General features: G+C 37.4%; 1 protein-coding gene across 1 annotated transcript; it reads left to right on the top strand.

The window, feature by feature from the left end:
- The first annotated feature begins 6,892 nt into the window (after window positions 1-6,892).
- Window positions 6,893-8,871, top strand: LOC126370256 (uncharacterized). Its single transcript, XM_050015077.1, has 3 exons — window positions 6,893-7,002; window positions 7,318-7,630; window positions 7,814-8,871. The coding sequence occupies exons 1-3, from the start codon at window positions 6,964-6,966 to the stop codon at window positions 8,569-8,571; spliced, it is 1,110 nt and encodes a 369-aa protein (XP_049871034.1). The 5' UTR covers window positions 6,893-6,963; the 3' UTR covers window positions 8,572-8,871.
- Window positions 8,872-12,621: the final 3,750 nt, after the last annotated feature.

Here is a 12,621-nt window from a genome sequence, read left to right as displayed (position 1 = left end):
ATGAAAACTTTTTTTGTGGTCACCCATCCTATGACCGGCCTTTGCGAAAGTTGCTTAACTTCAACAATCGCAGATCGAGCGCGTTTACCGCTGCGCCACCGAGCTCCTCTATACAGGGTGGCCCAGAAGATCAGGTTCAAAATGAAAAATTAGATAGAGGGGCTCATTAGCTACCAGAAACACCCCCATGTATGTTCAGCAATTATTTACGGTTTAGGAGATATGACCCATTTTGTACCTTTTTCTAGATTTTCTACCTTACTTCAGAAATAATCATTTTGTCGCTATCCCTTTCTTAATAATTATTTTATTTTACTTCACAACTATGCCTAAGGCTGTGTACCGCTCAATCAAAGATAAATCAAAGTCAAATCAAGTATAAAAAAAAAGTTATCGGAAGTCAAAGTAAGAATTCGACCAAAATTGTTACAGTTGTTAAAACTTCGCCGAAGAATAATAAACCCTGAAAGTATTTCTAAAAACTGCTCCATTTAATAAGCTTTTAGAAACATCCAAAAAAAGTACCCTTAATAAGGGCATAAAACTAAGTAATTAGCCCTCAAAGATTGCAAGACAGACAGATTTGAAGGAAAATTTGACATTCTCATACAATGTAGCTGCTTCTTTCTAACTCAAAATCAAATCAAACTCAGATGCTCAAAATTATCACACCACGAGTATTATTGTGCTAAGCTGTAATCAAATAGTAATCTTACGATCGGCTTCCCGCGTTATCAGCTGTTTCCCGGAAATGCCGCCATTTCCACTGTTACTCAAGATGGCGATTTCCGGTGATATGGCGCGCGCGCAATAGGATTGGTGCGGGTTAAGGTCGTGCGGCATTTTGTGTGTGTATTATGTGGAAGGGATTTAGATCGAAGTTTAACTGCACGAAAAGGTATCGATTAAAAAAACACGAGGGGATAAGAAAAAATACTTGAATGATTTATGTGTCTTTATTCAGTCCCAGTCCTAAGTTATCATAGACGCAAATCTTCTTGGATTTTTTTTATTCAAAACTTATCATTCAATAAAATAATTAAAAACACATCGGTATATAACTTCAAGCTTTTCTTTGTTTTCCTTGTCTACAGTTTTTAACTGGATGATAACCCCCAGCGCTTCCCATTTAACCGCTAAGTGCCTAATGAACGCCATTCAGGCGATTCTATAATAAACCTGCGGGCCTAGCACCGTAAGCACGCGACTCTTTCTCGCCACGACAGAGATCGTCTGTCTCTTTCTGTGCAGTACTGTGGTAGAGTGACGGGTGACGTATGTCGAGGCGAGAAAGAGTCGCGCGCTTACGGTGCTAAGCCCACAGACTAGTTTAAAAAATATAAACAGGTACCTACGAAGCCATCTGTGAAGGCGGAGGCGTGTCGGACATACTCCACAACATCGCCATCGGCCGGTCGGATGCGGTAGGCACCTCGTGTGGAGCATGTCACGTTGTTCCGCACATTTACTTTCACTTGGTTTGATGTGGTAAGGAGTGGATACGGTTGTTTGGACAGAGTCGCCCGCCGGTGAAGATTTAGTTGTAACTGTTTTCAAATAGAGTCGTTTTTAGAGATAGCGTTGTTTTGAAGTCATAAGTAGGCATAACGACTAGTCCCTTGTGAGATAACCCGCAGCCATTACTACTATTTACAAAATGAATACCTCTCTACCCTTCGGGTATGCAAGCGTGATACTAAATTTATTGATGTTTATTATTATAAAATTTATCTCTAAACGGAGTTCATAATATTTTGGGTCAAACTTGTATCTGCCACAATTTGTATTTACTTATCATACGAGTACCTATACATAGATATAGATAGAGAAAAGGATAGATAATGGAAAAGTTTCTTAAATTTTTACTCTTTCCTACTTTACACAGAAAATCAATACTAAATGCCTTCTCCGATAAAAAACATACCTACTTACTTCTAACATCAACGTGTACAATGGAACAAGTTCGGACGGCTATTAGGTACTGATTTTATTTCCAAATTAATATGAGCTAACGGTGCATTATGGATGGCAACACTTTCCCCTTTAATATTCCTTATAAAATGATTTAATAGGTACCTACATTTACGACCGATTGATTGAGGATACTTCTGTGCCTGTATACCGATCCACTAGTTGGAAACAATTTATAGAGCCTGTTTATTTTGTATTGAATGCTAGCTTTTAACCAATGACTTTAAAACACAACATAAGCTCACGACTATATTCCAATTGGGATAGGCAGAGGCACATCCATCGCAAGATGAGCTAAGTACCCACACCTCACCGAGCTTTTTTAAACCGTCGTGATAGGTAGGCCGTATCTCTCAATATAGTCGAGCGAACTCTGTTAGTGAAAACTGCACTTAAGATAATAACTCATTGGTGCAAGTCCGGTACCGGGGTTCGAACCGGCGCTTCTCTTTTGAGAAGCAAGCCGGTGTATCACAGGACCACAGTGACTTGTGTGAATACTTCTGTATATCAGTATCACAGAGAAACATAACGTAATCTTACTTATTAGTTACTTCATTGAAGCTAAAAATACGCTAAGGAGACATCTGTATTATATTCACAGAACTACGTACTATAACGTTAAAGTGAACTTCCGAAGCTAAGCTGGTAGTGATAGTACGTATTACCTAAGGTACGGCAGAGGTGGCGCTGACTCGCATTTTATTTTAGTTCTTATATTATTTCCTAGATGTCGCTGTATCAAATTAGAACGCGGTATTGAAAATCGCTTGGGAAATTATTCAAACCGTACGTGGTTTAATTTAATTTTTGTAACGTGCTTATAAATTAATTAACATGTCTCACGGAAAACTGAAAGATGTGGGACAATTGTTAGATGTTAGTGATGGAAGGTAAATAAACTGAAAAGTGTGGACTTTGAAGTTTCTACTCTAGACCATCATTCTTCCTACCATGTTCTAGAGTAGTAATTTATGTACTTTTCTTAGTAGAGCACGAGAAGATAAAGATAACCAAGATAAACCAGCCACAAATTACGAATGATTATAAGAAACTATTTTATTTTCAGGCGTAAAACCTCTGAATGTAGCACAAAAACGTCGAAAGATAGTTCACCACAAGTATCAACAAATCAGCCTTACATAAAAGCCAGTAACACACCAACAACAAGGACTTTCAAAACTTTACAATTATGGAAGTCGAAACAACAAAATGAAATTATCGATTTATGCGAAGAAACTAATTAAAGTTTAATAAAATAGACATTCTGTTGTATTTTGTTTCTCGGAACATAATTATTATTATCTATAAAAACCCACCCTCCCACGGTTCTACACACGTAAAACTACCTCTAATAGTTTCTTAATTCTTATCATAGGTAAGCGGACCCTGTGACAAACACGATAAGAAGATGGTGAGTTTCTTACCCAAATGGAAAATTATAGTCTCATTAATGTCCTCAATTCAGATGAACTTTCTCAAATATCGTGGAAACTGACTCGTGTCAGGACAGGTGTGAACACGTCGGCTGGCTCGAGCTGCGTGTCTCGTGGCTCGTAAATCAACGTCACTGGGCTCGAGATTAATGGCGATGACACCAGCCTAATATTTACACGCAATGTAATTACCGGTCGGTATGACTGGCGACCCACTGAGGACGTTCGAATTCATTGAAATTATAGTAAAGAGCGGAGAAACATTTATAATTGCCAGATTGTTGGGGAAACGGTGCAACTTATTCTTCATTTTAATTAGAAAATGCCAAGTAGGTATATTATCAAAAATGCTAAAACGATCAACAAATTTATCCATGATAATTAGGTACTACGTAAAATAAATTATTCTGAATCACAAATAACAGACAGCTCGGTGATATGAGGGTACTGAGTTCATCTTGTGATGGATGTGCCTCTGACTACCCCAATTGGTGAGCTTATGCTTTGTTAAGTGATTCTGATTTCTGATGACAAACAGTATTTGAAATAATGAATTTTAATTGGATGACAACTAAGTTTTTATTATTATTAACTCTGCGTTTGTACAACACAAGCTTTCACTACTCGGATATCATCTCCCTAACATTATCTCGTTTCTCACGGGGTCCGCTTAACTAACCAGAAGAGAGGTTCGGTTTTTTACAGGAGCGACTGCCTGTCAGACCTTCCACCTCGTGAAAGAAAAACCATTACAAGTTAGGTCACATATCTCCGAAAATGCATTTCCTGGGAATGTGGCTTTCCTCACGATGTTTTCCTTCGCCGATGCACGTGATAATCATTTATGATCCAAACATGAATTCGACAATCATTGGTTTAGGCCTGTGCTGGTTTCGAACCTGCGACCTCAAAGTGAGAGGCAAGCGTTCTACCAACAAGGTTACCACGGCTCTATCAGAAACTAATTAGAAATGTAAGCAATAAATAAAATACCTACGTTTATTCTGCTGACAATTGAAACATTTAAACGACAAAATAGCCGGAACTTTGAGCTGCATTTTCGGCCATTTTGCATGGTTCGTATAATTGGGGATGTGCGGAGTTTTAATGGTGGTTAATTAGATAAATCTGCGGCCGGCACGGGCTAGGCCGCCGCCCCCGGCGCGGAGCCCTGCCGCCTCCGTGACGGGAATACCTTTAGCTTGCATCGGTATATTAACGAGAGACATGTCTGCAAGTTTAATTGTAAATGTATGAATTATATACTTTTTTAATAAATCAATTGTGTAATTATCCTTATTCTGTATGGATGGAGACATTGTAAATAATGACTTGTCCATGTCTTTTTTGGCTGTATTTTTACCGACTTCTAAAAGGAGGTTATCAATTTGACCCTGCATTATGTAATATTGTGGGAATTGCATAATATTCGTTTATTGTGTTATTCGTCAATAGGTTTATTGAGGCTTTCGAATATAGGCCGACTTCCGAATTTTAAATTTCTATAAATAGGTACAATAAATTATTGTTGACGTTTTTCAAAACTGTATCTTCTTAACCTGAATTAAGTCGCTTTTTACGAAGATATATACAGTAATTACAAATTCTCCAAGCGAGAAAAATTCATTAATTAGTAAGGCAGTACAGTTGGCAACACGACATTAGCATATAGATTGGAACTGCGATATTAAAATGCGTAATTAAATTAGTTCTTAAATCAAGACTTACCGTCTTGCCGGATTTGGATCGGTGTAAATAGGTGACTCGGATTTTTCTAGGCTTTTTCTTTTGCAGATTTCTCTGTGTACAGTGTACATAATAAAAACGTATTGGTTACCTGTCATTTCAAGGCTCGTCGTTTGTCATTCATTATCTTGAAGCAAATACGAACGATGGCTGGAAGTTGTCATAAATCTTAACTAAAGTCCACCCATTGCCAATCGTTCTGCAAAGATTTTTAATAAAATCTATTTCACATGTACCCTCTGTCGTAAACGACAAAAAAACTTCCGTACCATGATACTGGCAGAATGTGACCATACAAAAGACATTAACTTTTCGAACGCCGGAACGCAGATTTCAACCAGACACAATGTAAAGTTTATTTTGTAAAATTTATAATTGTAAAGTTTATTGTAAGGTTAAATAAGAGTTGATTTGAATACGGCTCTCCACCCACTACGTCGGTCTAACAGAAAGCTCGGTGGGGTTATTAAGTTCATTTTCTGATGAATGTACCTCTGACGTCGTGAGATTAATATATTATGTTATGTTATGTTAAACTGAGATTAACAGCCTCCGTTGTCTAGTGGTTAGAACTTTGCCTGAAAAGTTTGGTAACGACTTTTCAGGCTTGAATCACCTGATTGCCGAAAAAGTAAGATGATTCCGTGCTTCGGAGGGCACGTTAAGCCATTGGTCCCGGCTATTAGCCGTAAAAACACCTCCACCAACCCATAATGGAGCAGCGTGGTGGAGTATGCTCCATACCCCCTCTGGTTGATTGAAGGGAGGCCTTTGCCCAGCAGTGGGACGTATATAGGCAGTTTATGTATGTCAATTGAATTAAACTTCCGTACCATCACAGAAACATACATCACAAAACAACAAAACCTAAAAACACATGACTGACATCAAAAACCTTTCAAAGAACCATCCAACTCTAATTTCACTCGGACTCGTAAACAAAGACAAAGACAATTGCGGACATAAACGGACACTTTCGAAAGAAGCTCATCATCATAAAGCAGCACTTAGCGCTCTGTCCACTTGGGACAAGACAGCTGTTTGGTTGAAAGCAATACCGTGTCCTAGGCACTGCGGGAAGACACAATTAAGACATCGGCATGAGGTTTCGTTGTTAACTTGTATTCACATTGGTAGTGAGTACTGGATTTTTTATTAAGAATAAGGGTGTCCGTTGTACCTATTTGCTAGCTAGGTCGTTGAACAAAATATTACGATGGTGTCATTCAATGGGTAAGCCATTCTTAACTTAATGTAGTCCTGTAAAACGTCTGCTATTCAACTGGGTTGAATTTAGGGCCGAAGTAAAGCATTTGTTTATTGTTCTTAAGTAAATAATTTAATATTTTCTTTCACTCAATTGGTGATGTCCTTCAAGGGTTTACTCTGAACCGACGTGCATGTATGAATCGATTGATGGATTTGGAGGAAGCCAGTGAAGTACTTCAACTTAATCAAGATCGAAGAAAATGGAATTAGTCTCTGCTAACCTCGGTGGGAAATAGGCGTGAGTTTTTTGTGACATCTACAAATATTACCATGTATTTTAACCATCCACCCAGTTAAAGGCTACTGGCTGTTTTGATTTGTTCACTGTCTGATAACGAGATTTCAGAAACAGAGACAATAACATTAGACTTGTACTAACACAAAGTCGTAGAAAACCGCCTCCAGTATGAGCGAGGTCTGACGCAGCAAAGGTGATGTTTTCCGTGCGTCGTGTCTGCACTCAGTCGTCGCCGCGCCGACCGACCACTCACCTTAATGCCGAGAGCTGCCTAGAGAGCCCCGAGAGCCAAGTGCCCTCAACATGCCGACACTGAGGATCATTCACTTTGCCCTCCTCACCGTGAGTTACTCTTTCAATTGTCTCGGTTTAACTGAAGTGAGTTTGAGATTGAGAAAAATTGTACGGTTGCGATTGTGTCGTTTTTTCTTGGCAATTTATTTGAGACGAATTGGAGCGTTTTAAAATTGAGCTGAATATAGCTGCTTGGGTTTTAATTGAAGTGGAACAGCTCCATTCACCTAATCACGTGCCTATTTTTATTTGGAACAAAATTGTAAAATCCCAAGCAAGTACTGCTACTAGGAATTGTATGCTCCTCAACTAAACATATAACAGCAATGAAAATAAATTATATTTCTATAAATTATATTTCAGATAATTTTCTCCTTTGCTGTGAGTTCCAAAAATGAGTGGACCCCAATACCTATCGAAGATATATACCGCAGACTGAGAGTCAATATTCAGAAACCTAACAACATGTATGACATTGATTCTTCATGGACCTCTAACGTTGAACTGACAACAGAAAATGACGATGTATTGAAAAGTGACGTCATAAAATTGGTAGAGCCTCAAATGCTTTACAGTGACTTTGTAGTGAAAAGGTTTGGTTTGCCGCAGATGATGAGCAAAGACGAAAAAAAATCTAACGAAGACAACACTGTATCGAGCTCTTCTGCAATCCAAGGTAAGGCCTAAGACAAAAATGTTGTAAACAACATTAAAAAAATCAGTGCTTTCTTGTACATGTAACAAATAATCTTAACAAAATAAAGGGAAATATTTTCAACAGTGAGACAATTGATCTTATAAAACACATACCAGTTTTTGAAACATAGTAATAGTATTTATTATATATTTTTCATTTCAGATGAAACGGATTATATTTCAACACAAGTGAAAACCAAATCTAGTGAAGAGAAAGAAATAAAACAAGGCGATGATAAAAGTAACATCAAACTTCTCCCTATAGAAACATCTACAGAAATAAGTGTGAGAAAAGCAAAGAAAATTGATACAACTGATTTTGTAAGCGAGTTTCCAGATAATTTCGTTAACAGTAAAGAACAAAATGTGAATATTGAATCAAAATACACTATTAAACAGAACATTCCGTCAGCTACACAAAGTTTAAAAGAAGATAATGTTCGATCCTATGAAGTTACTGAAAATTCAGAAATTAAAGACTTTTTCTATCCCGAAACAAACAATATAATCAGATCTGGATACATCTACAAAGCACCTGTAGCTAACAAGATGGTATCAAATTCCAACATAACGGGGATGTTTTTAGACATTCTTGACAAGTATAAAATACACAAAAACGATAACTTACAAAACTATGCAAAATCTAGAATTGCAAGTGTTCAAAAATCTGTTCCACCTCAAGTTATATATTTGCCTTTGCCTTTAAAGGTTCTACACAGGTACAATAGTCTAAACCACCTACCTGTAGATCCAATGTTGGCAGTTTTACTTTCAAACTATGGAATTTATCTACCTTATTCTTATGGGCTTCATAATAACTATAGAAATCTTTACGGTTATCTCGCTTCTAATAATATTCATAATAATCTTCCTTTTGGTCCGTACAAGGTGTTCGCTGATACGGATTCTTCCAGCAAGTGACGTCACATTTCAGCCTGGTTGGTCCTACAGTCAGTTGTTACAAGACTATTCCAAGTGCTTAAGCCATTAAGTGGTTCGGTTTTATTTATTTAAGAAGTCTTGGAGTGAGTCTAGCCACTCAGCGCCTTAATTCGCTTTTTAGAAGAACTACTTTAATGTAGCCTTTTTAGATTCCTAGGGTTATTAGCGAAAAAGTGTGTATAGTTTTCAATTATTATGGTTGTTTTGTGTTTTATATTTGTATTTTTATAACTGTTGGTTGTCCTAAAAATACATAAAATAATGCCTGCGTTATTACGGGAATTCATTTTAAAGCCTAATAGATACTCAATACTTATCGATGTAATTCTTGTTATTAAATAATAAATAAAAGCAAATATACTTTATTGCAGAGAACTTAATTTTAACAATCAGACAAAATACATGATTAATCTTTCATGATGACATAATTATTCGTCATCCTGTCATATGGGTTGTTTTAAGTTTGATGAACTCAGCAATCCAGGATCATCTTATTTCATAGTACTTGCTGTTATTTCCCTTTCTCCTCATACTTGCGTACCCATTTACCACTCCACTTACCTTATAAAAATAAATACGTATCCACATAAAGGATCCATCTCTTACCATGTCAACATTGCCTTACTTTACATTATATTACTCTGCAGTGAGGCATGTAATAAAGCTATAACTTTGAAATAAAAAATTCTGGGTTACAAGCTTTTGGCAGAGAGTAGCTTGGACGGTTTCCAAACTTTAGGGGATTGTCCCAGTGAGGGAGAGAAGAGGAGATAATAGTAAGTTAAAGCGACCACTAGCTCTAGAATTGGAGTAGCGGTCCTCCTAAATAAAAAATTGAGACAATCAACATTTTGAATGTAGAACACCTTACAACAGAGGACACTCATTGACAAATACAATCTATTTCTGACCTTAATCTATATTGGAATGGACAATCGTACAAATGGGTGGTGAGCCAGTAATGTCCTGAACCAACTAAGGATAATAAAGTTATTTTTGTCTTTACGTTCTTTCCCAGATATGAGAATCACTGAATCACGGAAGCCGTCTGAAACGCCTTTTATAAGAAACAGATGATCAGTCTGTCGTCCATACATAGATGAAATTAAATCAAATCAAATACACTTTATTGCACAGAACTTAATTTTAACAATCAGACATAAAACGTGAATACAGTACAACTTGACCGGCCTTATTGCTCTGGAGAAATTTCTACCAAACCATTACCAGGAAACAAACATTTACTAGACTTGGACTTGATCCGTATTTTGAAGAGGAAGCAATCTCTTAATCTACGTCAGGCAGGGGATGGTAACGAAGAAGATCGAAAAACTTTAAAGACTAGTGAGAGATCGCTTGGGGATAGAGAAGAATACCAAAAATAGGATTGGGTACAGGTTTCCTAACTGTAGGTTGCATTTTTTTTAGGAAAAAAAATCACTCCAAATCGAAAGCGCCTGTTAGTTTACCGCTAGCAATACGCCTTAACCCGTAACGTGACAGTTTCATAGGCGCTGTGAGAAGTAGCGCTGTGCCGCCGCCAGCTACATACATGCCGGAATGTTAGCCCACTTTAAACATAAGAAATTCAACGGGAATTTAGAAAATAGAACTAAAACATTCAGCACTTAGACAAAGTTGGCGTCACTTTAACTTAAAGCTAGTTAAATTCATCGACTCACACCTAGCCAGAACTTCAAAGTCATTGTAGTATTGCAGATAAATAATGTTTCGAGACGGGTCACCAATCTATTGCCAATAATCATGTTAACCATTACATAAGCGTCAGAAGAAATAGCCTTTTAGTAACTTAAGGCAATTTCTGAACATCATCCGCCTTATTATGTAACGATAACTTAAGGATAAATAATACTGGATTTAAAACAGGTTTAAAATAAATATAATCAGCGCCACGAATAAGACCCGCTGATTCTGCATAGAATTTGTCCATTGACTTGTCCATTAGTTCCATTAAAATCCGTGGATCTTTTTCGTGGCGCGTCATTTATTTTAAGGTTGGAATTAGCTTTAGTCTTCGCTTTGTTATAAGGCGGCATAGGAAAGTATTATCTTCGTCCCTGACATATATAGAGCGACCAGAACTTTGTAAAGCTTTTTCTGTTCTTTTTAAACTCATTGCCAGTTTTTACAGCTGTGGGAGTTGGCGGCGAGGTTGCCAGTGTTAAAAATGTAGTAAGTTGGAATAAGTGAGTAATTCCACTTTTACTACTGGACCGTGGTTGTAAAGTTGGTGACGGAGATAGATACTGCAGTGGAACTTTGCTGTTTAATCTTGCCATTGGTTTTTTTCTTCCTAGGACAGATTAAAATTGACTAATGAGATGCTCGCTCAGTTGGACTTCTTGGTCGAGTAAAAAACTATTAGTTATAAAGCTTGTTCTTTTAGTTTTTTACACCTTCTTCTACTTTCTAAACAAAGTATCGAGTAGAGTAAAGCGTATTTTAATTTAATATTTTTAGTGATTGATTTTAGAGCCATGTCAGATGCCTCGAGAGTAATTCTCACACTAGTGTTGATATAGTCGATTATTCATCTCATACGAGAGAAGAGAAGTTAACACTGATAAAAATGTTCCTGTGTTGAAGGATAAATTAACCTTGATAAATGTTACTGAGTTGATGAGGTCGGTCATCCACCTTACAACCCACACAGAAAAGTAAACAAATAACGTCGCTCTATTGAAACAATAATTTTCAACCAAACAATTTAAAAGATACAATGTAAGTTACAAATCAATCGGATTCCTGGGGTCCTTTAAGTCAGGGGTGAATAGGCATCTTCTGGGTAAGCTCGCTCCACCATCGACCCCTTCTTTACCTCGTGGAAGAATGGGGTCAAGAGCAACCACATCTGAATTAAAAAAAAATAATACTCTAATAAATCTTAATGCCGTAGAAATGAGGTCTTTGCGTAGCATCTGCGGTGTGAAGTTGAGTGATAGAGTGAGAAACAGTGTGATAAGACAGAGATGTGGTGTAAAAGACCATATAGTGACTAAGATTGAGAAGGGAATGTTAGGTTGGTTTGGACACGTAGAGCGGATGAAGGATAATAGAATTGCAAAATCGGTATATAAAGCGAAAGTTGATGGTAGGGCAGAGGAAGGCCGAGAAAGACTTACATTGACCAAATTGGAGATGTCCTTAGAAAAGGTTTAATACGATCTACTCTGAACCGGCGTGCGTGTATGAAGCGATTGATGAATGTGGAGGAAGCAAGAAAAGTGTGTCAGGATCGAAGCAAATGGAATTCTATAGTCTCTGCTTACCCCGGTGGGAAATAGGCGTAAGTTCATGTATGTATGTAATAAATCTTCATTTCATCATTATCATATCTAAATGTCATGAATACTCCTGGACAACCACAGAATACTTAATAATATTAATACTTAAACACAGAACGTCCCAACATCAACCAGAGGGTACTTTTCTGTAAATAACATTGTAAACCTTGATACATTATGGGCAGCGGGTACACAAAACTGCAAATAACGCAAGAGACACAATCTGACCACCTCTCTCGCGTTCATGCTAGGGTACCGCGGAGCGAAAAACGTGAAAAACTCGAAAAACGTGAAAAATGCGGAATATACAACGTGTAATAAGTGTCAAGTTAGAGTGCAGACGTGCCCATAGCACCGGCGAGCTATTCTCATATTGAACTGTTTTTATTTCCTATGGTACGTGAATAGATTGTTGCGGTTACCATAGGGGATATAATGGTTTAGATACTTATTATACCTTTTGTTTTCAAACATTATATTTTTTGGCGTAACTATTTTAGGTTTGCATAAGATGAAATTGATTCCTTCGCCGTATATTGATCACTTCCCGCCGGTTTTAAGTCCCAAGTAACAGGGGACAAATTACGTGATATCAATTATCTATGTACAAACATGAACTCAAAGTCATAAAGTTGGATAAAATCCATATAAAAATGTTCGTGCGGTTTACCTTGATTATCATGCGCTGAGTGTTGAAGGAAAACGTCGTGAAGAAACGTAACCT

The sequence above is a fragment of the Pectinophora gossypiella genome, chromosome 10 (assembly GCF_024362695.1).
Source record: "Pectinophora gossypiella chromosome 10, ilPecGoss1.1, whole genome shotgun sequence".
Classification (NCBI taxonomy): Eukaryota; Metazoa; Arthropoda; class Insecta; order Lepidoptera; family Gelechiidae; genus Pectinophora; species Pectinophora gossypiella.
The sequence above is the reverse complement of the archived record's forward strand: the minus strand, read 5'-3'. Positions and strand labels throughout refer to the sequence as shown.